This window comes from Acanthochromis polyacanthus, chromosome 17 (assembly GCF_021347895.1).
Source record: "Acanthochromis polyacanthus isolate Apoly-LR-REF ecotype Palm Island chromosome 17, KAUST_Apoly_ChrSc, whole genome shotgun sequence".
Classification (NCBI taxonomy): Eukaryota; Metazoa; Chordata; class Actinopteri; family Pomacentridae; genus Acanthochromis; species Acanthochromis polyacanthus.
Window position 1 is genome coordinate 12,638,574 of NC_067129.1, and position 24,268 is coordinate 12,662,841.

Consider the following 24,268-nt stretch of genomic DNA (forward strand, 5'->3'; position numbering starts at 1 on the left):
TAATTCATACTGTTGCTGTCAGGTTAATTGGCAGTGGGTTTAAATTTCTTGTAAAGAGGCAGAGATAAAGTTCCAAGCATAAATGGTGATTTTTCCTTATCAAACAATCCACAGTGAAAGCAAATACTGTAGCTGCCTTTTGTATACTCCATCTGACAGGCGTTCAGCCAGAGGAGCCAACAACAGCCTAAATATGTGCATAAACCTGTAGAAAAATAGTGTATAGCAGAAATATTTACATAAGTACGGTTTCCTGTAAATAATTCTGTGATAATGTTTTGCTGAAGGAGCTCATAAGCAGGAGATAGGACCTGAAAATTAAGAAAAGGAAACACTTATTTTTAAAAATGTAAAAAAATAGATTTAACTTTACAACACAATATACTGGCAAGGAATTCAAAACAGTACTAATTCAGATTCAGATGAGAATAAGAATGAATAGTACTCCTCTGCTCAATCACCCTCTGGAAACTATTAGCATAAAAGAATGTTCCGAACTGTCTGCTCACCTCACTAAAGAGTCAAAATCAATAAATGAGTATAAATATTCATTTAACTTAACTGAGCTCTGCGCCAGTCAACTATAAGCTAATGCCACCGCTAAGTAATGGAAAGTCTGATCTCCATTACTGCCTTCGTCTTGGACTGATCGCTTTCAGGCAGATTTAAAGTTTCATTTTTATCAGTTGACACACGGCTCACGGCTCGCCAAAACAAACTAACAAGCAAACATCAGCTCCCGTAAATGATAAGCGCCGGGGTCACAGTTCTCTCATGAGCTGGCGCCAGTGCGGGAAAAAGTCAGCATGAAAATCTCCTGACATACGGCGGGTTGGTGCACAGCTGGACAAATAATTAATCAGCAACAGAATGATACCTCAAACAACAGAAAAAAAAAAACATTGAAAATAATGGCAAATACCTGTAAAGTAACAATATTTTTCAGCTTATTTAAATACAGTAAAAAAATACAATTGTATGTATCAAATGCTGTAAAGATGTTGTCAAAGAACAAATTACAATTAGATATTACTTGTAAAAACACAGATTTTTCATTTTTATTTACAGCTTTGCATTGGTTTTTGTTGGTTTTTGTTGTTGTTTTTACAGCGAAAACTTAAATTTTTACTTTTTTCCCTGTAGTTTTGCCCAGTATTATCTGGAATTTGACAGAACAGTAAACAAGTTTTAAAGAATGATTTATCACATTTCAGTCTGCAATAGAGACATTTATTTCTATTTTCAAATAGTGACATGCATTTACAAAATATTGACATTTTTACCTGATTTAAACACAGTAAAACAGTGCAATTTAATGGTGACACATTGTACCAGAACAAACTGATATTGGTAAAAATGCAAGTGTTTGATGTGGACCTTACTTGCAGTTTTGATCTGTTATTATTTTATATATTTTAAAAAGTCAAATTACTACTTTTTCCCCTATTTTTTATTAGATTTTGATTTTATTAGCTGTAATTTAACAAAACAGTAATCAAATGTAAAAAAAAAAAACAAGTTAAAACCCCAGATATCTGTATAAGCCTGTACACTGCAGAGCTTCAGGACACACTAAAATTCCTCCATGAATGCAGACATTCCAGAAATTAATTTTATATAGGTTGAGTATAATAGATTGTATTTTTTCATCAGGTCTACGAGTTGCTTTAATTGTTTATGTGATCAGACAAATATTTATCGGCCTGCATAGATAAATCCCATTTTTACTGCAAATAAAACTGAAATGTCCCTGCTGACACACCAAAAACTTACTATCAAAATATTCTTACTGACAATATTTGGATTTTCAGAGAGAATAAAACTGCAGCAACAGTTCTGATGCATCTCGACTCATCCAGAGCTTCTCTCCTGATGATTTCACTGTAGAAACTGAGAATCTGTGTGCAGCAGCTCTCTTGGCGGCTGTGCAGAAAATGCATTTAGGTTAACAAGGCTTCTGTAAGATCACAATGATCTCCACATATAATCTATCAATCCTGGGTGCAGCGCCGATAAAGCTCCACATTAGTCAGTGGAGCTTTAAGTTCTCAAGAGAGGAAAAAAAAAGTAAAAGTGGTGCTTTTAGGCACAGCCCGCTGACGTGTTATTAAATTGCTTGATTTATTTCTGATATGACATTAAATCTGCCTTGAAATGTTGGAATTGACTAAGAACTCAAAGGAGATAATAAAAAAATAAGACTCGGTGTTTCTACATGGCTTCATTTGAAGCATCATTCAGTTAGAAAGTGATAGTTTAGTAGCAGTATGTGCAAGTGAAATAATTTTAAATATAATACATGCAGTAAATGATTACACATTCATAATGTTTGCTAAGAAATTAATCAAGTCACATTCATAAATTGCTTATTGTCTCTTTGCAGGACTAGAACGAGAAAAATGTGAAAAGTATGAAAAAGTAGAAATATGACATATCATAATTTACAAAATATCCACACAAATTCACAGATTAATATTCAATTTCCTTCTCTTAAGTCTTTTGCAAAGCTACACTTAAAAAAGAAATGACTGAAATAATTACTCCAGCTCTGAAAAGGTTCCATCAAAACTCTTTTATGGCCGCTGAGCTGTGCTGATGGAGGCGTCCAGCTCCCCCCGGGTCACTGACTCAGGGCTCATTTCCAGCTCCCTGTGCAGTAGTACGCAATGCGGACACTTGGTCTGGCAGCAGGCCAAGCTCAGATCATTCAAATTGAATTTAGTGGAGAGTTATTTTTTTCGATGTGTAATTAAGTTTTTTTTCCTTTCTCTCTCTGGCTTTAAGATGGAAATGAACTGAGTTTGTCAGTCACTGTATTATTACAGCCCACAAACAAACAAGAGCATTACATTACCAGTGATTTGTTGCGGTCAGAGACAGTTTATGGCTTCAAATCATGTTATTTCACCGTATTACTAATCCAGCTTGGCCTCGGCGAAAATGCACATTTCTTTGCTAATGGATATTGGCCATAACATCAAACAACAGTGGTGAATTTTCAACTTTAATGCTACATTTCTCTGACGTGGTGGCCCGCCTCTCTTGTGTGGGAGGCAGTGTCTGCCTGAGTGTGGTGCCTTCACTCGGTGATATACTGACTCCCACGGGAGCATTCATCTGGTTTCCCTTAACTAATTGGGAGAGAGGGAGGAGGTCAGTGGGATGAGAAAAGGAGGCAGAGACAGAAGAAGACAGACTATGTGAGAGGAGGGACGAATGGGAGAGGCTTAATTGAATGAAAGCCTCTCTTGGTCTCAGATGCTGTAAACAAGGAGGAAATTTAAACCGAGCTCCATTCCTTATTGGATCCCTCTTGAGGACTCACTAACCTCTCCGTCTTCCCTTTTATTGTGCAGAGCACCACGATAATGCCAATGTCTCATTCCCCTCCTTCAATTTAAACAAAGCTGAACCCCTTCGACTGGAATCAATCTACACCTAAACTGATTAGCTGTGTATGGATAGGGCCGCATGCATGAGCACAGTGTTTTCAGTTCAGCCTATTCAGCTCCCCCATTCAGCACCAGCACACACAGCATATTCCTGATGAAGCATCCTGCTGCTTAAACTCTAGCTGATCTGTCTCACTGCGAGCCTTAAATCAACCTTATAGGCCATTTCAGAAATTACTACCATTAAGAACTGCATACATACACTTTTCCTCCATTTGTGCGCTGAAAAGGAGATCACATGCGCACGCATCTGTGGCTTTCTGCTGATCCTGCTGCTTGAATATGAAATTATAGAGCTGGCAGAGGAGGCCTCCCTTGTTACTGAACTACATTGTCAAATATTCACGCGATTAACGTGACTGATGATGCGAGCTTCTGAAATGAAATCGAACATCTTAATCTTAAAGGAAAAGTTCAGACAATACTGAAACTACCCATGTCTGTACAGAGAATGCGAAGCTACCATGAGGATGCAGTTAGTGTAACCTAGTCTAAAAACTGGAGTCTGGGGGACACATTTAGCCTGCTCTCCCTGCTGAAATAACCAGCACAACCAGCGGGTTAGTCCTGACCTGTTGCTGGTTTAGCTGCAGGAACCGTATAATTGTGTTAATCTAACTTTAAATGAAGCTGGCGTCCTAGAGTTGTCTCTTGAATCAACAGAATCCCATTTTTGTGATCAGCGTACCACCACCAAAACACAACATATGCTGGTTCTGCTTGTGTAACCATCATGCATTATGCTGTGTTCTTTTTTCTTGCAGGGTTTTCCAAATGACATAACAAAATCCCCCTAAAATATACTAAACAACACATCTTGCTTGTCCAATAAAATATATAATGAGTGAAGTGGTGAGCTTTAGCATCAAACGTTTGCTAATTTCTATTATGCCAGAGTTTTTCTCTGTTTCCAGTTTGGCTCACCAGCTGCTGACTGTATAGCGTCATGTTTTACCGTAAAGATTGTTATTGATCCTCTCAGCTAACTCTGGACAGCAAAGTAAATAACAGTACCAGAATGTCAGGCTAACTTTATTCACTGAAATTTATGGTCAAAAACTGTACACAAGAATGCTATGCACTGTTTAAAAAAAGAAAAAAAGTGAGTGTGAAGGGTATAAAAAAAATCTCCAAAAAAGGCCCCGAAAGAATTCTGTAAAGTTCAAAAACCAGAGAAACCAAGTTCTCACAGATTTTGATATCTAAAAAAAGGGGGGGGGGGGGGAGTGTACGACTAGTCCCTCCTCCTGGCTCCTGTGTCAGCTGTGTTTGGCGATCTGTCTCGCTTTGCACTGAGACACAATAAGTAAGGATGCTGCAACGTGAACCTGCGAAAAATATTTTAAAATATCCCTGATCGAGTTAGAGGGGATCATTTCCATGTAACACTTTTGTAATGATAATATCCGAAGCTTAAGTAATAAAGGAAGGAGTGAAATCTGCCTCTTGTCAGCGTTTACGATGAGAAGCACTTGCATGATTAGATGTCTTGCGATCGATGCAGCCTCTTCTCCCAATCATTAAGACTGCTCTTAACAGATTACAGCCCCCTCCCAAACACGCAGTCTTTTCTCCTCCTCTCCCTGCTCCTCCTTCTGTCACACACACTCTCTCTTTTGCTAGATAAAACAGGAGATTTGCCTCTCCAGCACTCCTTTCGCTTTCTCCTTGAATTTTAGAGCATTTTCCCCACACCTGAGGCTGCAGCTCACCTCTTCAAAGGCACAGGTGGAGTTTATCTGGTTTCCCCTCTGACTCATGAACGGGCAGCGAGATGAAAAAGACTACACTAAAACACAAGATTTGGTGGTAAACTGACTACAACTGACAAACATGGACTTGCTGACAATCTTCTGTCACCTCCTGCTTTTGTGCTTCGACCCATCTGCAGCCACAAGTCTCATTACAGGTAAGCTGCACACACAGACACACAAAAATATAACACAAAGATGTGAACTCTTGATTCAACTGTGGATTTCTCTCTGGTGTTCTTCATGGCCTGACCTCCTATGTTTCTTCTGGACTTTTGATTCCTGTAGCAGATATATTTGAAGCAAGAGGTAGGCAGCAAACCTCTCCAAAAACACCGTTTCATTTAGGTTTTCTTCTTTTTTGGAATGCTCAAAATTAACATATTGTGGGTAATTCTTCCATTGTGCATGATAAAAATTAACCCTCGTGTCGTCCTACGGGTCAAAATTGACCAGTTTTAAAGTTTGAAAATATGGGGGAAAAAAATATTTTCACAGTGAAACTTCTGATGTCCACATTTTCAACATTTTTGGGAAATCTTTGAACATTTTTTGGTGGAAAGAAAGAAATGCTAAAAACGTTTCGTAAGAACATTCACACAAAAAAATCAACCAAAATCCAGTGGATTTTGGTTGATTTTTTTTGTGAATGTTCTTAAAGAAAATATTACAAGTTTTACTGATATATATGTGATCACTTTAGATATTTTAAGTTTTTTTTGGAAGATTTTTACTCATTTTTTGAAAATATTTACAAGAATTTTCTTGCCACATTTGGGGGATTTGTTTAAAAAAAATTTAAGGGAAACTTTTAAGGAATTACTGGAATTTTCTTCTTGAAGGTTTTGCAAATTTTCAGAAATTTGGGGAATTTTTTTTATCTGGTTTATCTACAAAAAATTTTGGTGCCCATAAATGAGGACAACAGGAGGGTTAAAGACAAGTCAGTGCATATCTGCCATGTATGATGAGGTGTGTTTGTGTGCAGGTCAGCGTGTGTGCAAGGCAGGAAAAGGGAGGCCGTGCTACAAGTTGGCCTACTTCTCTGAGCTCCGCCGGAGGCTGAACTTCGTGGAGGCAGAGTTGGCCTGCAGACGGGACGGAGGGCAGCTGCTGAGCGTCGAGTCTGCATCCGAGCAGAAGATCATAGAGCAGCTCATCACCGAGCTCCGCCCAACCGATGGAGACTTCTGGATAGGTCTTCGCCGTAACCATGGAGACGGGGACAGCACCTCCAACTGCTCTTCACAGTACTACTGGGTGGACGGCAGCAAGTCCACGTTTAGGTGGGAGTCAGGGGGTGAAGCGAGGCGTTGGTTAATTTTCACTGGATGACTGTAAGATGAGAAAGGTGTTTCCACGTGTTAAGTATCGTTTGATTGTCTTTAGCACTGATACCATAACTGAAGCTAGGCACAAAAAGAAAAACTTTCATAAGCTTCAAATGCAAAAAAAAAAACTGTTAAAAGAAGCAAAAGTAGAAATTTTGTCAGTGTAGCGCAACTTATGCTGGATTTTAAGGTCGCTGTAGTGTAGCTTTCTGCTAAATGAAATTGTAGAATTGTTCAATTTTCACCCCAAAAAATCAAAGACTGGCAGAAGAACAAACAGGGAATCACAATTTGTAATAGATACACCATTTCTAAAATGACTTTTGTGATCAAACCAAATTCAATAAGCCAAAAACTAACCAAAATGATGCAGTCGTATGCAGCAATAATGAGATAGCTCACACTTTAATTTATTAGACTTTTCTTTCAGTTCTTCTTGAAAAGGAAACACTACAAGACAAAATTGTAACTATAGATATCACCATGACGCTTTTGCAGTGAATAATTACAACGAAACTTTTTGAAATTTTAGGTTTTATATGTGCAAATAAAGTAAATATGCACAGATTTTCATACGTATCCAGAACAGAAATCTGCACATTGGAAAAAGCAAAATTCTTTGTACATTTTACCAAATTCTATACCTTTTTAAAATATTTTCTATTAACATATTTTTTAACATGGGGTGGATTTTGGATATTACTCACTATATTACAGAGAAAATCCGCTTTTGGTGTGTTTTTGGGAGCAAAATGTTCTATTCATCAGGCTCCGTGTGATGGATGACAAAACCCCTCAATTGCATCTTTGAGAACATAGATAAGATTTACACTATAAAGCTTGGTGTTTGTAAGTGCAATTGAAGTGAGGATTTCTGGTTGAGATTTGGAGAAAAACAACCTGCTGAAACCTACAGACATAAACAGGCAAAGAGAATCTAGTACAATAAACCTAAATGTGTCTTTTGGACATTTTAATTCCAATAAACGGAAAGAAGCATGTCGATACAAAATGATCTCAAACTGAAAAAAATGTTTTTGCCTGCAGTGTCTCGTCTTAAATGGGACTGTAAGTCTTGTAAAGGTTTCAGTTAGGGAAGACTGATCGTGCTCTTTGTGTGTTTGCTGTAGGAACTGGCACTGGGATGAGCCATCATGCGGCTACGAGGTGTGTGTAGTGATGTATCACCAGCCCTCTGCTCCCCCCGGTCTGGGAGGACTCTACATGTTCCAGTGGAACGACGACAATTGTGAAACCAAGAACAACTTCATCTGCAAATACACTGCCGGTACTGCTGCCACACGCTGATTAAATGTTCTGTTACATGGAAAATACTTCAACAAACTGACTTAAGATTATTTTCTCCTCAGAGAAGCTACTGGAGCCTTCTCCTGCTCCCAACTCCACCCAAACAGGTAAAATGAGTCTTCAGTGGCAGTGACACACTATTTAACAGACCTTTCAGGGTCATTTGAGTGACTGAGGCAGTCATAACATTGTGAATATTTTTCATGACAGATGTCTTCCCTTCATCAGTGCTGCCGTGGAATCCAAGTGACCCCAACCAGGACAGTAGAACAGGTCATACTGATAAACATTTTAGCATTTTCTGCAAAGAGAAAGCAGATACACTCACTACGCCTACATGAGTCACTAAATCTGCATCTCTGTTGCCTTTCCTTTAGCTGTGAATTTGGTTTACATCATCATTCCCACGATTCCCCTCATACTGCTGTTGCTGACAGTGATGGGAGTCTGCTGCTTCAAAATGCTTGCCAGACGGTGAGGATCAAAAACAAAGGCAAACATTAAAGACGAGCACTAAGAAAGACCAAAGAGACTGTATATTAGTCATGTTTATTATATCTCCTTAAATGATTACTGTTTGAGTTGTTTACTAGGCCTAAGATAAGTACTTTCAGAGGCAACAATAGGTGGCTTTGGATAACATATGCAACATATAGTAAATTCAGTAAAAAAAAAAAATTGTCCAATTGATGGAAGAGTACAAAGCAACAAAACATGATGTGTTCTTCAATTGTAAAAGTTTTCTTACTGGCAATAAATTCCATGGGAAAAAAACAAAACAAACATCGCTATATTTTGTTTTTCAACATATTCTAACATTCTTTCACTTAGTACTGAAAAGCATGCTTTTCAGAAATGGCTTAAAAATGTGTAGTTTATTTACTACTTAACAGCCAGGCACTGCAGTTTTTCTTAAATGTTACTCCAACAGCAGTGAATAGTGCAGGGTGACAGAGGATTAATACATTAGCAAATATTTACTATTTTCATCAAGTTAAACTGACAGCTCAGTTTCAACAGAAATACTGGGCTTCTCTACTTGAAGAGAAGCCCAATCTGATCTCTACTTGAGGAAAACTCTTGTATCAGTCGTGCTCCACGTCTTACGCTTTTTATAGTCTGGTTAAGTTTCAGGTAAGCTACTGTTTTAGGTGTCTTGTTGTTCATGGTTCTCTGTGTGTGAGACAGAAGGAGAAAACAGCAGAAATCAGAAGTTTGCCAGACAGACGCCGTAATCTGTCCGAGCCCGATTCCCACGGACGTCTACAACGTCATCCGCTCGCAGAAAGACGATGACCTGGTTTCAGCTCGGCCCCACACCAAAAACACCTCCTTTCTATGCTCCTCTCCGGACACACCGACAGGTGACTACGACAACCTCGGGGGTCGCGACACAGAGAGCGGCTTTGTGACTCTTGCCAGCACAGAGAGTTGTTTCCTCAACTTTGACCTCAATGACCTCACCCTCGGACGTCGTGGCACCCGCGATTTCTACGACACCAGCTTGGGCCGCTCGGGAAAGAGAGACCTGAACGACAGCAGTCTGGGTCGCACCGGCCACCGAGAGTTGTACGACAGGAGTCTGGGTCGGCGTACAACCAAGAGCGAGCATTATGGCAGCAGTGTGTATGCAGACCATGGACTGTATGATGTCAGTATCAGAGCAGGGAGTGACCTCTATGATCCCAAACTGAGGCCTGGAGGCCTCACAGGAAAAGTCGACCTCTATCAGACATATGTCACCAACGGCAAGGACGACACTTACCAGACCAGCCTGGGAACCTACGCCAACCGAAAGTCCTACCAAGCGAATCTGGACAGCTACAGAAACGGGCTGACCCTGGATGGTGGAAGGAGATACTTCAATGAGCAGGATTGGATCAACAGAGAGTACTGATCCTCTAAACCGCTCCTTAATTGTGTGTACAGTTGTATGTGTGATTACGAACGGTTGGGAGAGAATGACAAAAATCTGTGCATGTATGTGTTTTTAATGTTTCTATGGTCTGTGCAGGGCATGAATATCAGGTGAGGACATGTTCAAATTAGATTTCGTACCTAGTCCAAAATGAAATCTGTAGCCTGCCTGCATTTCTGTGCGGCAATTAGTTTGCGATAATCTAACAGAAATTTGTGATCAATGCAGATAGTTTGATTTGCTGATCTCTGCCTCTATCCCAGTAGAATGCCATTAAATGAAATTTACTTGCAGCACTAGAAAATTACATTTTAGTAATTCCTGCAGAAGCAACGATGAGGTTTCTCTGAAAAACCCAGAACAGCTTTCACTTTAGCTACTTTCTACTGAAGACAGTCTGTGCATTATTGGGGACAACTTTCTATTATTTGTTATACTAATATGGTGATCCCAAAGACAATAACAACACTGTAACCCTACTGGAAAATCAGGGAAATAACATTTTTGGTAATCTGGGTGAACTAAGGTTATTAGATTAATGTATTAGATTGAGGTCTGTGCACTCAAATGTTTCTCACCATTTGTCCCCAGTCATTTTCTCTTGTTACAACTCAAGTTTTCCTCCATAAATAGAATTAAAAAAAAAAAATTAATCCAACAGCAGGGTAATAGGAAAGTTTGGCTGTTAATGTGAGTGCATATCAGACAGTGTGCATGGCCTCGTCATGCTTGCTTGGTAGGATAACCACTGAGGTGTGCTGTGCCTAAAAAGGCTGTTTCAATCACACCCAAGTTTACCTGATGTAGACAGGCTACCTCCAACACAGTACTGCGTGAGGAAGTTGGTTTTATGAACTGTGCGTTTTGCCTTAAATCATGAGATGTCCAGAACTTCATATGCTTACTCCATTATTGATTAACGGCACTACATCTCCCATTAAATGAATCAAAGACAGCGAAAAAAAACATGAACAAGTGGAAAGGTAGCTCTTAGCGATTTTAGCTTCAGTGCCTGCAGCCTGACCACAGAAAATGGCATGATATTGAAGATAACTATCAAGCATAGCATTATTATTGTAATTATTCTAAGTTATTCAGAATGTATAATGCCTTGGCATCTCTCCTGCAAGTGAGAGTGGTTTGTATGTTTGTTACACAAAGAAATCTTCAAATAAAATGAGACTAGAATTGAACCTGTGAGCTTATGGAGTTTTTTTTTACCGTCTCAGTAACAAAAAAAAGTGTGAGGTTGTATTCACAGTCAATCATGTTTTTATTAACATTTCAAGTTAAATTAATAACACATCCTCGCTTTCACTCATCTCCAGCACCCATACCCACAATAAGATACTGCTCGAGTGCAGACAAGCCACCACTACAAGATTTTTCAGATAAATTGGTCAGCTATATTCTTCCATTCAGGCCACATTTTCAAGTGCAGCATGAAAACTCTTGTTTTTCTATGTGCTAGCCTGTTCTGGAATAAATTCAAGTAAAATCTTGCAGCGTGCATCCCTTGTAAGACATTCATTTCCACGCAGACATACAAAATCAGATAAAATGTCCAGCTGATATCTGCCAAACACACCTGCATACACACCGTTTTCTCTTCACTCTCATTTGCTGTCACTCTCACTCACACACACACAAGCCCAAAAGCAGACTTAATGTCTTTAAAGGGTCTGATATCTTTGTTTGTTTCATGAGACAAATACTTCAAATCACATGCACGCTGACACACAAATACCAGCTCTTTCAAGGGGAAGCGACTGACTCCTCTTGTTAGGATGTTGTACTTGGGGTCAGGTGGAGGCTCAGAGGTCAGCCGTGGCTCCGCTTACGAGGCTGCTTTTGTCGCCGTGGTTTCAAGATGACGTAGCGCCTGTAGGTGGTGTGATGGTCCGATATGAACGGGATGTAGAACGCTCGGAGAAGAGGAGACGACCTGAAAGAAAAACGATTTGTTAAAAATTGATGGATGGATGGATGGATGGATGGATGGATGGATGGATGGATGGATGGATGGATGGATGGATGGATGGATGGATGGACAGATACTTTATTAATCCTAAGGGCAATTCAACACCGTGTGTGCAGTAAAAACAGATGGAGGTAATATTTGTATTCATTTTTGTTAAACAATGGTAAAACGTGAGGAATACATTTGTGATTTTTTCAACTAGAAATTATTAAATTTTGTCTATACTTTAAAGATTTAAATTTGAAGGTTTTTGTCTATTTTAGTGTAATGATGTATTTGGATAAATACCTTGATGATTGTAGAAAAGGCTTATAAGCAATGATGTTCCACTCCTCTTTGCTGGCTGAATAACGTGGCTCAAGCGGTGTCTCTTCATCTACGTCTAGGTCCACTAGGTAGTGGCACTGCCTTAAATCCACCTGGACAGAGTGGATTATACGACAGTTTAATTCGAATGTTCTTAGCCACAGTAACAACATACATGCATATGCCTGGCTGTCTTACATATCTGGATGGTTCCTCCAGGTTCTGGTCGTTCATATTGTCTGGGATGATCTGTGTAGCCAGAGGACCAGAGGCATACGGCTGAGGCAGCTGCCCCTTAAATTCAGACTGAATGAAGTGCAGTTGCCAGCTGGAGATGAGAAACAGCAGCTTTTAGCAGGAGATGCAGGCGCAGTAACATTTCAATATCGTAAAATACATTTTGCATTTTTTATCAGATACTAAAAACCCCTGAAGTAAAGCTGGTAACTGACTTGTGTGGGAGAAGAAAGCTGCTTGGGAAGCGGTACCACTCTTTGCCGACACACACACTGACCGGTCTGCCCTCAGGAACTGAGTGTAGAGTTGGATCCTTGGCGATGCGGTGAAACTCTGGGTACAGGTCCAGAGGGGCATGGTAGCCTGCGGACAGAGAAAAACTTCTTGAGGTGTCTCTTTTGAAACCTGACTCTGGTGCTGAGGGAGAATATTGTCTGAGTACACACACACCTCTGAAGAGGGCAACAGAACGAGACAGCGACAACACTGTGAAGACCACGACTGCACTCAGAGCCAGCCAGTTGGAAGAGACCGTGTAGTGCTCCAGTCGATATCGCTGGAACAGAAAGTGGTAGCATTTCTGTGGGAAATAAAACTAAATTAATTTTGCATGCACATATGGGCAGACCAAGACAAATTAAACTAAGACAGACAATTATTTTGCTCACAAAGTAAAAATCTGAACATGGCACACCACACCTGTAGAGAGGAGAGGGCTACTGCCCCGCTGAGGCAGATGAGAGGGTAGATGGGAAAGAGAAAACGTTCCTCTTTGTGAGGTCTAGTGAAGAAAACCAACATCCACAGATACATGGGAGACAGAGTCAGCCAGTACGGACGGCCCAGGTTCTGCACTGCAGAAAACACGTGTATACAAGCACATGAAAACACAACAGAAGCTGCTTTCACATTTAACATCATGGCACTAATAAACTCATTATGTTTTGCATTTGATTAGCATTTTTTATGCCTGTACTGAGGAGGAGTATACCAGGTGTGTCACTCCAGCTGCAATTCATGCAAACATAAAGACAACGTTGGCATTATTAGTGCTAGAGTAGGAAACACGTCCTCACCATTGAACCTGTGTAACAGAGTCTCCATGAGAGCGGTGAGCGGCAGGGAAAACAGAGCCAGCGCAAACACCAGGTTGAAGTTCAGGATGCCATTTACAAAGTAGAAGTGCCACGGCTCTGTGCCTGAAAATTAAACGCAGACCATGCAAACTATTACAGATTACACTTCATGTACCGTGTAAATACAACCAACTGGCATGTTTTAACAGGAATTGCTATGGTAGTCCTTATTCCCTACAGAGTTCATTAAGGTATTCATTAAAGATGTATTTAATCCATAAAATTAAGATAACATCAGCCTAATAATCACCTTGATAAATATTCCTAAGAGGCACTTTAATATCCTTTAAACAGCATTCTGAACTCTTAATGCTGTATCGAAATATCGGATGCAGTATGTCAAAATTACAGATGAATTACAGACACATTACTAACATCAACACAATCCAAATTTTATATTTTATGCTCTGATAAGCTCTAGCATAGCCAATGTTCTTGGTGTGATTTCAGATTGTCTGAATTCTACAAGGTTTTGATGCCAGATGTTGTGGCCAGTGGCTATAACATAAACTTGCAATGCAAAGTGGAGATTGAGCAGCTATTACAATGAAAGAGACAGTCTACAAAAAAGAAACATGTAAGCTATATCATGCCATATTTAGTTGGACACTTTTCAGTACAAGATAAAACGGAAAATACAATTTTAAGTGGCTTCTGATGAAATATGACAAAATATTTTGTTCAATATAAAATTTTAAGAGTATGTATCCCAAATTAAATACTGCTTTTATGGCTGATCTTAATGCTAAAATGATTTTTTTTTTAAAAAGGATACTTTAATCACGTGTGCACTGGTAAATTACCGTAAAGATCAGGTCCGTGTGGTGTAAAGACATTGTACAGTAGAATATTGAGTGGTGCTATGACCAGTTTGCCATAAAAGAAAGAGTCCACTGCCACCAGAGGTACCTGAGAATGGCAAACCAGACAAACAAAGGGGAAAGTGAATAGCTTCAGCAACATAAATATATATATTTTATAAAGAATAACAGATATATTTATACATATCTACCTTCAGAATGTCAGTGTTCTGTTTATTTTTCCTTTAAAACACTACATAATAGAGGACAAAATGCAACACATTCTACTATATTACTACATTAATAATTGACTAACTCCATGAATATCTGTGCAGCCACTGCAGCTGTGATACTGATAAAACCCATCTACATAAAAATATTCTCACCAGCAGCAGAAGCAGAGCAATGGCTGACCAGATGATAAAACTTTTCCACTCCCTCTTCAACACGAGCAGATCGAAGGCAATCGGAACCCTGCAGCGAAAACAAACCAAAGATGAAAAGATAAAAGTGATACATTTTTGGCAAGCCCATTTAGGAAAAGTATCTACAGCAAGTAGGCGTTTAAGGTTACAGTCATACCCAACCAAAGCAGAGAACGGCCATCCAACTATGGCACCGGCTGCCACGCCCAAAACAGCTAACGCCGTCGAGTCCTGAAACCAACCAGTCATGGCAACCAGTGTCGTGTACATGCAGAAAGAGGAAGGAAGGAATGCTGAGGAGAAAGAACAAAGAGAAGGATGAATCATAAAAAAAAAACAGACAGCAAACAAGAACCTGTGGCAGAAACATTTCTCATTCTGAACAAGTTATCTCAGCCTTCATGAGTTCTCCTTTTCAAAAAGTGTGTTGATTAAACAATCTTCTCTCATAACATACTCAGATAAGTTGGTTGGAAAACACCAAAGAAGGCTGAGATTGAGTCAAATAGTTAACAGAAACTTGAAAGAATGGCTAAAAATGACAAAAGAGACAGTACTTGATTAACTAAGTGAATAAATCTGGCCAACCTGCAGATGAGCAGAACATTCCCGTGCTGAGGACAAGGAATGCTAACATCAGACGGCCCACGTGCAAGCCAAACTTCTTACAAACTGCCCTGTGACACGCACAAACAAATACTGTTAAACAAACTTTTTTAAAATTTCATAACACATATTTCTACATAATTAGCCCAAAATTTGAAAGCCAAAGCGCTACAACACCCACTGGCAATTAAGAGGAGGGCAAACTCACTTGTAGAAATAGAGTTCACAGACACAGCAGGAGAATGCTAAGACACATCGTACAAAGTAGAACACCAACACCTGCAACACAGTCAAAGCACAAGCCTGTAAACTACTGCACACGTTCCAGGGTAACGTTATACACACCTCTACGTGTGCATGTGTCAATTCATGCTTTGCGTGGCCTGATGAAGGGAACATTTAACTAATCAGTTTTTTCCAGACATCTCCTGAAAAATATGTATTTTTCATAAAAGGAGCAGACTTTAATAAAACTTATTTACATCAGGTTTGTAATTTGCTTTCTGAGGAGCAAAAAGGGGGGGGATACAAAAGAGGTGCTTGCCGTCAGCAGAAGGCATTTAAAATATAAAGAACAACACAAATTAGGAATAAGGCCTTGGAATAGTTACCTTGTTTGTCTGTAGAACATGGGCGTGTAAACAAGCAGGGAGAGCGTGTAACCATAAGTAAGCATAGGACCTGATGGCGTACAACGGAGAATATTCCCATGTTTGCATTCCTGTGCCGTACAGCAGGTAGTGCATCTGTCAAAAGACAACAGCGGCTTGCGTCAACGGCTGACGTAGATATTAGAAAAGAGATTTCTGACGGCTGACAGTTGAACTCACAGGCTCCCAGTAGTTGAACGTCTCGTCGCAGTCTGAGATGTTGCTGAGCAAAGCGGCGCAGAAACGTGCTGAGAGCAGGCATTTAAATGCAGTAGAACCTTCTGGAGCCCACACCTGTCCGCCACGACTGATTGAACTAATAGAAAAAAAAAGGACAAAGAATTCAATTCAATATGATTCAAAGGGTATTAAATAACGACATACTGCTAGATTCTTTGTAGATTGTAGATCATGCCTGTTTTGCGCAGATTTAAAAGAAAATAACCTAAATATTAAACTGTATAATTAACCACCGGTGCTGTAACATATACAGGCTAATTGCTTTGATATTCCAGCAGTCCTGCTTTCAATAAAGCACCACTTAAGCCCCCAATTATGGAAAGATGAAGCATTTCAGAGCTGGAAAATTAATATGCAATTAAATACAAAAGCCAAATGTGTGGTGGAGCACAAAGTAAATATCAGCTTTCCATAGAGAAAAGCCCTAATTGCAATAAAGTCTGAAAGACCGTCTCCCACAGAACACAGAAGAGCAATATCCGAGCACTATCACTTACTGTTTCAAAAGGCTATTACAACTAATTACACAACATACATTTGCTGTTACCCCTCACTGTTCTTCCTGTTCCAGACTGTGTGTTGTCAGTTTCCAGCTTGCGGCACTGCCCTGTTTCATTTTATACTGTCTATTGCATTTAATCTATTTTAGTTTCCTATATGTCTTGAGCAGCTGCTGAGTATTTTAATCAGGCATTTAACTCACTTTTCTGAATTGACAGCGACTGTTTTTCCTGCTAGTAGAAGCATAATTTTGTTTTTCTCAGTGTTTCTATTTTATTTTGATTTTACATCAGTTGTGTTTTTTTAACTTCCTTTTCACCTGTTATTTGTTTCTTTTCCTGTCTACTGGGTTGCATTTTGTACATCATGCTTGAAAACTACTCTATATATTATAATCTTAAACAGGCTTAATTAGAGCAACCGAGTTTATTTAAACCAATTTCATAAATATATACAAAAATATTATTGTGTGGTCTACCTGAAAATTGGGACATATGCACATCTCGGTCTTAATTTATCCTTTTTTAAATTTGTACTGACGATTAGTTTTAACACCATTCTTTCCGCAGAAACACTATACAAACTGTATAACTTCTCTTCCCTCTGCAGAGAGAACAGTTGTAACATGAGACATTGAAAACCGAAACATAATTAACATATCATTTGCAATATTATTTCAAGTTATTGTGTCATATTTCACCACACCATTTATATTTCATTATCACATGCAACATTACTTCTGTATAATTTCCAGTATTACTTCTTATTTTACTATTTCAGTTATATTCTAGCTCACTTATTTTTTATTTGTACTAACATATTGCTCTCATATCTTATTGCTATTCTATCAGGCACTGGTTTAACTGTATTTTTGTCTCCCAAGCACAACAATTTCCTTTGTGATTATTAATGTTTTATTCTTATAAGCACATACCACGCTGTAATTTGCAGCACATACTGCTTGTGTACAGCGTGCAAAAACAAACCTACATAAATGCTAAAATTTGTAGTTTCTAGTTGAGTGTTTCTGCATTATTATTGGAAAAAATACTTAATTATTTCCTCTATCTATCAGTGCCTTCCCAGATGTGGGATGCAGTGTACTTGTTGAGATATAAGGCTGGCATAAGCAAAGGAGTCTGACAGAAACATTTGATGAGTGTGTACTGTGATGACAGTCAGTCCTCCTCCTGTCCTGCACTGCTTCCTTTGTTCGCACTCTTCTTCAGATTAGTCAGATTAGTGGGATCAGCTGCAGCTCAGCATCGAGCCTCACGGTACGTTTTGTTATGACACGTCACCTTACAAACTGTCACAATTACTCTCCGAGGGCTTCAGCAACTTGTCACCTCCAGCCACTGATTTACATTAAACCTTTCAGTCCGAGCTGAGCATGAAGGGACCCCGGTCATGTCTGGTAAAATGTGGTCAGCTCTCTAAAGCTGCTGGTAGCGAACAGCTGGGCAAAATGAATGGAGCTGAGCAGGAAACTCCTCTGCGTTACGATGCTCTACTAAAACACAAACAATGCAACTTGTTATGAAGGCGGAAACACAACCAAACAGTCAACGCAATACAAATTATTCCCGACACACAGTCTTGTGTGTTCTGCGGAGGACGTTACGAGTCCTCGTTATCGTGTCAATATAGTCAAAACTTGGTTAACGTATTAAAGTAGCTACCTAGCAAGCTAGCTAGCTTCCCCTGCCCCGCCTGTCAGTCACACCGGGGATGGAGCTCACAGCACAACCGGCGACACTACCGTCTGTCCCCCCGACTCATACTCACTCTTGCCGAGTCTCTGTGATTTTACTGTCATCGCTGACTTTCTCCTCTTTTGGTGGCCGAGCTTCGGCGGAGATATTTACGTTGTTTGCGTCTTGTCTGCTGCCTCGCCTGGTTCGCTGCCGGAGCGCCTTGGCCGCCATGTTTACCGATGCTTCTCCCGAGTCGCGCTTCGGTCATTTTCGCCTCCGTCCGGCTAATGACAGTGATCATCGTCTGAGGCAGTGGAAATGTGCAAGAAAGTGATCTCAGACAACCGTATTAAGCTTCTATTTCCCCCCGTAATCTCTTCGTACCGAGGCTGAACACATGCACATGACGGGAATTAAGATACATTTGTTATATTTTTAAATTAAACCATCTAAGGGATAAAGGGATAGTAGCAACCACAAATGACCTATTACATACTATACTACAAAATACATTTCAATTAATGGAATTCTCTTGAAGAATAAGAAACAGGCAGCCTATTAAGTTCCTTGGAGAAAGAAATAGTAATTTGATGTAAAATGCAGCTGTGACAGAGACATATTTCTGATCAATCAGTTCCAAGACTCTGAGTCTTTTAGTTAATAATGTTAATAAATTTAACAATGATCAGTCCAAGACCACAACCAAGAAGAGGTTTTCAGATTCTTAACTTAAAAGTAAAGTTTGCTAGAGGGTTGTCAGATAATTTAATGAATGCTGATACACAAATCTGTTTTCAGTTTTTGAACGTTCCCCCTAGTCTTTCATTTTTACTGAGTCATTGGATCATTTGAACAATTACTGAAGTCAAACAATGTCAGAAGTGTTGACAGAAACATGTAAAACAGATCCTGACAGCTCATTGTTTTTATTTGGACAAAAACCAAAAACGATTTGAAACTACTGGTTTAATATGAAAGAGTGTGTTGTATTTTATTATATTACCCGTTGTGTAAAACCCTCATCTTAAAAGTAACTAATGCTGTCAGATAAATGTAGTGGAGTACAAAGTACAACATTTCCACCTGAAATGTAGCAAAGTATCAGCATAAAGGGGCATAAAGCACATCAAAATTATACTTAAGTAAATGTTTAGTTACTTTCCACCAGTGAAGATCCTGATTTAATAATTCCTTAATATTTATGTGGATTTAGGGGTAGTAACTTCAAAATAATTCAACAAACTCAAGAGAAAAAATCCTTACAACTCCGCCTTTGTCTTATAATTAATACCAATATATACTTCCTATGAGATTTACAACAGAGGGTATTGATTTCAGATCTGTTTTATTGTGGAAACCTGATTTATGTTAATGTTGACAGACCACAAATGTATGTTAAATAACAGGTTTATTATAGGATTAAACCACAGATACACAGAATTCAAGTCACATTTCACAGTATAGTAAGCAATGCCTCGACCACTGTAAACACTGTACAACTACAGTTTTGCACATTATACACACAGAATTTTCTTAGCAGGTACAAACAGACTTGTAATCATAATGCCTTTGAAGAAAAGTAAGAGGTTAAATTCCTGCTCCTCCTTGAGTTTCAAGTGGCGGCTACCTGATGGTCACCTGCAACCGAGAGGAAAGTAAAGACTCCAAGTGTTGGTGAAACTGGAGGGCTTGTGTGTGTGACAGAGCGTGTGTGTGTGAGTGGTAGATGAGTCTGTAGCAGTAGCTGGTCTGGCTCAGGTCGGGATGGGAGAACATATCGATGAGTTTAACTTGCTCCACGGTCCCACGGCTGGCCTCCCGGACCACGGCATGGAACTTCTTCTCCTCCCATATAGGCCCCGTCCAGAAGCTGATGTCAAAGCTGAAGTGTTCGGGAAAGAGGGAAAACGGGCTGAAAGGAGTCCCTGGCTGTGGGCGGAGTGAAAACTGTTTTAGGAAACGTGGATCATGTGACCACAGCAGCCGCCAGTCAGGGAGCGAGAACAGAAGCACAGCGAGGAGGTCCAGGTTTAGGGACACAGTGACGCTGATGTTGTTGTCGTTTGCAAACAGTTTACCAACTAAACCCACCGGCTGTGCCATCAGACGCAGACCTCCCTGTTCTGCTACCAGGGAGACCCCATATGGCGCAAGCAGCGTTTCCAGCTTATGTCCGAGCGATTTAACTGGATCCTTTTCTGGAGGGGAAACACCTCTGAGGAGAAGCTCGTGATAGGCAGGCAGAGCCCAGAGGCTGATGGGCACATTCCTGAACACCACGCCACTTACACCGAGTAAGCTGGTAACACCATTACAGCCCCCAAAGGCCTCATCCTTCTTGTTCCCTTCACTTTCATTATTGCCCTCGTTACTCCCAGCATTGTCAATTAGCTCCTCTTTTTTAGTTAAAAGCTCTTCCATCTGAGGGAGCAGTGATGGACGCAGCAAATAAAGACCGCTTTCCCCATCAGGGTCGACATCAATAGAGCATGCTGACCTTAAGCACTCAACTCCTTTGCTCCTCATCCTGTCCACTTTCTCTGAGGTAGCACACGAGGCTGACGGAGTTTCTCTTGCATCTGCGCATCCCTGATCTTTTTCTCCTTCTGTAGAGGTTTGAGCGTCTGAGCTGAAGTCTTTCTCAAGCAGGTTGATCCAGTAGCACTGTGTACCATCGCTGTCGCAGCAGCATGTCTGCAGCTGTTTGACCGTGAGGAGATAGGGAATGGTCTCTGTCGTCATGGAGACCAACCACTTCTCCGCCAGTCCTTTGAGAACAAAATCCTGTGCCAACTTGACAGGGTGGACAGAGTCTGGGCAGAGAAATCTCCTGATGAACGAGAACAGACAATAAGCACGATTTTTCGGGAGCTGGTGGCTCATTATTCAAGCAGAATGAAAGTCTCTGTACCTGAATATGAAATCACTGAGCTCAGCTGGGATGTTGTACTGAACTTTCTCCCCTTCAACAGCCTCCTCCACCTTAAGTGTCTGACCAGAGGCGTAGGGGAGGCCACGAGTGAACACATGGAGCAAACTTTTCTCCACATGAAAGCCCTTATCCTGGCTCCTGTCCAACAGCAATACCATCATTAGACAGGGTCAGTATGGAAATACACATAAAAACCACACACAGGGACACAATGGGCTGCTTCTACTCATCCACTATAACACTCACCTTTGCTCCTTACCTGTATCCAGTGCACTTGTAGTTCTGGTATCTCTCACTTTCAAAAGGGTGGACAGCACTGAGGATTAGATGTGCTTCTGCTGCCATGGCAGCCACCTGCCAGCTGTTGTGCCACTCTCGCTTCGGCTGGTCCACTGGTGTCCCGCCCTGCCCGTTGCACAAGGAAACGTGAACTTCCCCGTCTTCAGCCAACACCTGAACACAACTGGAGGCATAGAAAAACAGACACAAGTATTCAGTAAATTAACATGAAAAAAGTGTCATATTAAAGTGCAAAGCCACAATGTGCCACCAGAACAGCTTCAATCAGCCTTGGTATTTTATTCTCAAGTCTCTGGAAGTCTACTGAAGCAACAAAACACCATTAATCCGAAAGATATTTGCTCATGTGCTGTTTTGGTCTTGGTGATGGAGAGCGCCTGCACATCAATCCAAAATCTCCCATAGGTGTTCAGCCTGGTTAAGATCTGGTGACTTTGAAGGTTGTAACATATGAGCCTCATCATTTTCAGGAAACCATGCAGTGATGCCTTGTGCCCGATTCATGGGGTATCTTGTTAGAGAATCCCATCAAGATAGAAATGTTTAATCAGAAGACAAAGGTGATCAGTCACAACAACTTTGTATTGATTTGCTGTCACCCTATAATGTGAGGGGACAAGTGGGCCCAAATGTTGTCAGCAAAATGGCCAGATGCCCTTATTCTAGGAGACAGGTGTTCAGATTTTTCCTTTAATCTGTCACTTTTCTCTATGTGGACAATTGAGACTACATTTGCCCTAATAATAACGAGATATTTCCTTTCTATTTTTTAACAGTACTTCATTTAAAATATCAATTATGTATGAAAAATGTGTGTTTTTTTCTCAAAAATTTCTTCTTTACAATAAAAAAAGAACAAAAAATTGTTCACAAGTCTAAAGTTTAAACATTTATTTAAATCAGGAACTATCTGATCAAAGAATAAGTAAGAGAAGATCTGAGCAAGCATTCAGTACCAGCTTAGGTTACTTGCTATAACTAATAATTAGTGTCACAGACACATTTTAATCAGGACAAGAAACAAAACTGAATAATCATACAATTATTGTTAGAATTGGCAGTTATTAGTCGGAACATTGCAAAACCACTGTTATAAACTGTCATAAATTGGAATTGATTTTTATTTTTGGTCATAAGTGGGGCTGAACGACATGCAAAAAACTCACATTATGGTCATTTTGACTGATTTACCATTTTGTGTGTATGATAATGTTTGCATTTTGTTTTAAAATTTAAAAAAAAGAAATTTAAAATGATGATGACACTGTAGCAGCTTGATAGGGTGGACAGAATTGCTGGTTTAAGTGGTTTGTATGGTGCAGTCTGCATTAAACAGACAGGATCCCTAAGGACCGTAGAATGTGATTTATAGGCCTGGGCATCTCTGTCGCACCGCAATGCTTAATTCATTTCAGTGACGCATTTTCCCTTTATTAAAACAACTGCAGCTCAGGCAATCTGGATATTGCACTTGTTGACGTTGCAGTTGCAGTACCATTTCAATAAACTGTTCACCCATTGTCAGGAGAAGTAAAAGTAACCTACCGCACCTTATCATTTTAAAAATTAATGGTATAAAAGAGCAAGTTTGCATACAAATAAAGCACATTTAAAAAAATCATCCAAGGTCTAAAAGCACCAGTCAGTCGACCTTGAGTTTTTTTGTTTTTTTTTTAAATCTAAAACTTTTTCATCATCAGATCACATTGTATAAAAATGTGCGCAGACACATGATGGATGTTGGAGGACAATCTCAGAAAACAGAAAATGCTATGATTGGATTACAGTGAGACAAAGTCCGAGGAAGTGCAACCGACAATCCCATTATTGTTTGCATAAAGCCTTTGGACACCTGTACCTGAGGAAGAAGTTTTTGAGAAGTTCTCTGTTCTTTTTAACCCCACTCTTTCTCCCACAGTGAGGAAAGTTAAACACCACCCGGTCAAACACACGGCCCTGCAGGGAGGCACACTGCTCCAGCTTTGTGCAGTCCACCTCAAAAAGCACAGTTCCACCTGAGTGACAAATAAGGACAAATAAGTATAGAGGGAAAAAAGTGTAGCCCCATGATAATCAGCTTAGTGCATTTACTACAAATCCCACCAGACATGTACCTGAGTCCTTGATGGTCTGGATGTTGCCGGCTGCACCTTCATGCCGCAGTGCCTCCTCCTGATGCTGCAGACAAGTGGCCGTTATGCTGGTCTCTGATTCCGAGTACAGCTGACTGGCAGAGGCAGAAAACGAGAAATTCCCCTCTCCCACCAGCAATATGGACCGTGAAGGAGACATATCCAGTCCGAGTAGAGTCGGAGGGACACTCAAAAAACCCTCAAAATTCCCTGGGAAAGTTGTCCCGAAATCTGCTCCCGCTTTCACCGCTCAGAGTGCGACCATGGACAGTGCGACAGAAAGAGACGCGTGTAGGAGTGATAATGACCGCCTTCTGTCTTCTTTGCGCTCAAATATGTTCACAAAAGCAGCATATTTCATTTAACAACTACCGTATTGTTTGTCTAAATCCGGTTCGGGTAAAAAACAAGTTCTTTTTATTGCGCTGTAGACTGAAGGAGATGACCTTCTCCTGCTCCAGGCGCTGCAGTAACATGAAAGCCGAATATTATCTCACCTGTAGCAGCTTGCGTTGGACGCGGTGTCGCAGATACAGTAGTCCGACGGGAAACAAAACTAGAGGAA

The 24,268-nt window shown here is 40.2% G+C and overlaps 3 protein-coding genes across 3 annotated transcripts; 1 reads left to right on the plus strand and 2 right to left on the minus strand.

Moving 5' to 3' along the window:
* Positions 1-5,236: 5,236 nt before the first annotated feature.
* On the plus strand, positions 5,237-10,953 carry layna (layilin a). Its single transcript, XM_022216357.2, has 8 exons — positions 5,237-5,361; positions 5,492-5,512; positions 6,192-6,489; positions 7,665-7,822; positions 7,905-7,949; positions 8,053-8,115; positions 8,220-8,316; positions 9,031-10,953. Exons 1-8 carry the CDS (start codon positions 5,286-5,288, stop codon positions 9,737-9,739), a joined length of 1,467 nt encoding a protein of 488 aa, XP_022072049.1. The 5' UTR covers positions 5,237-5,285; the 3' UTR covers positions 9,740-10,953.
* A 51-nt stretch (positions 10,954-11,004) lies between these two features.
* alg9 (ALG9 alpha-1,2-mannosyltransferase) lies at positions 11,005-18,642 on the minus strand. The gene is made up of 15 exons (XM_051937199.1): positions 18,431-18,642; positions 16,082-16,217; positions 15,863-15,997; positions 15,460-15,530; positions 15,234-15,322; positions 14,803-14,938; positions 14,607-14,694; positions 14,224-14,329; positions 13,361-13,483; positions 12,984-13,138; positions 12,735-12,864; positions 12,500-12,647; positions 12,246-12,375; positions 12,030-12,160; positions 11,005-11,705 (listed from the first exon to the last, which is right to left on the minus strand). The coding sequence occupies exons 1-15, from the start codon at positions 18,568-18,570 to the stop codon at positions 11,582-11,584; spliced, it is 1,842 nt and encodes a 613-aa protein (XP_051793159.1). The 5' UTR covers positions 18,571-18,642; the 3' UTR covers positions 11,005-11,581.
* Positions 18,643-19,730: 1,088 nt separating this feature from the next.
* Positions 19,731-24,253, minus strand: fdxacb1 (ferredoxin-fold anticodon binding domain containing 1). Its single transcript, XM_051937198.1, has 5 exons — positions 23,686-24,253; positions 23,430-23,586; positions 21,531-21,734; positions 21,251-21,409; positions 19,731-21,169 (listed from the first exon to the last, which is right to left on the minus strand). The coding sequence occupies exons 1-5, from the start codon at positions 23,861-23,863 to the stop codon at positions 19,963-19,965; spliced, it is 1,905 nt and encodes a 634-aa protein (XP_051793158.1). The 5' UTR covers positions 23,864-24,253; the 3' UTR covers positions 19,731-19,962.
* Between the last annotated feature and the right edge of the window lie 15 nt (positions 24,254-24,268).

Excerpts from the sequence above, each read along its gene's own strand:
- layna (XM_022216357.2), top strand. The coding sequence starts at position 5,286 with ATGGACTTGCTGACAATCTTCTGTCACCTCCTGCTTTTGTGCTTCGAC. Across the intron at positions 7,950-8,052 it reads TCCCAACTCCACCCAAACAG|ATGTCTTCCCTTCATCAGTG; the intron begins GTAAAATGAGTC and ends TTTTCATGACAG. Across the intron at positions 8,116-8,219 it reads CAACCAGGACAGTAGAACAG|CTGTGAATTTGGTTTACATC; the intron begins GTCATACTGATA and ends CCTTTCCTTTAG.
- alg9 (XM_051937199.1), bottom strand. The coding sequence starts at position 18,570 with ATGGCGGCCAAGGCGCTCCGGCAGCGAACCAGGCGAGGCAGCAGACAA. Across the intron at positions 14,939-15,233 it reads AATGTTCTGCTCATCTGCAG|CATTCCTTCCTTCCTCTTTC; the intron begins GTTGGCCAGATT and ends CTTTCTCCTCAG. Across the intron at positions 13,484-14,223 it reads ACACGGACCTGATCTTTACG|GCACAGAGCCGTGGCACTTC; the intron begins GTAATTTACCAG and ends TTTAATTTTCAG.
- fdxacb1 (XM_051937198.1), bottom strand. The coding sequence starts at position 23,863 with ATGTCTCCTTCACGGTCCATATTGCTGGTGGGAGAGGGGAATTTCTCG. Across the intron at positions 23,587-23,685 it reads CCAGACCATCAAGGACTCAG|GTGGAACTGTGCTTTTTGAG; the intron begins GTACATGTCTGG and ends TTTGTCACTCAG. Across the intron at positions 21,170-21,250 it reads CTCAGTGATTTCATATTCAG|GAGATTTCTCTGCCCAGACT; the intron begins GTACAGAGACTT and ends CTCGTTCATCAG.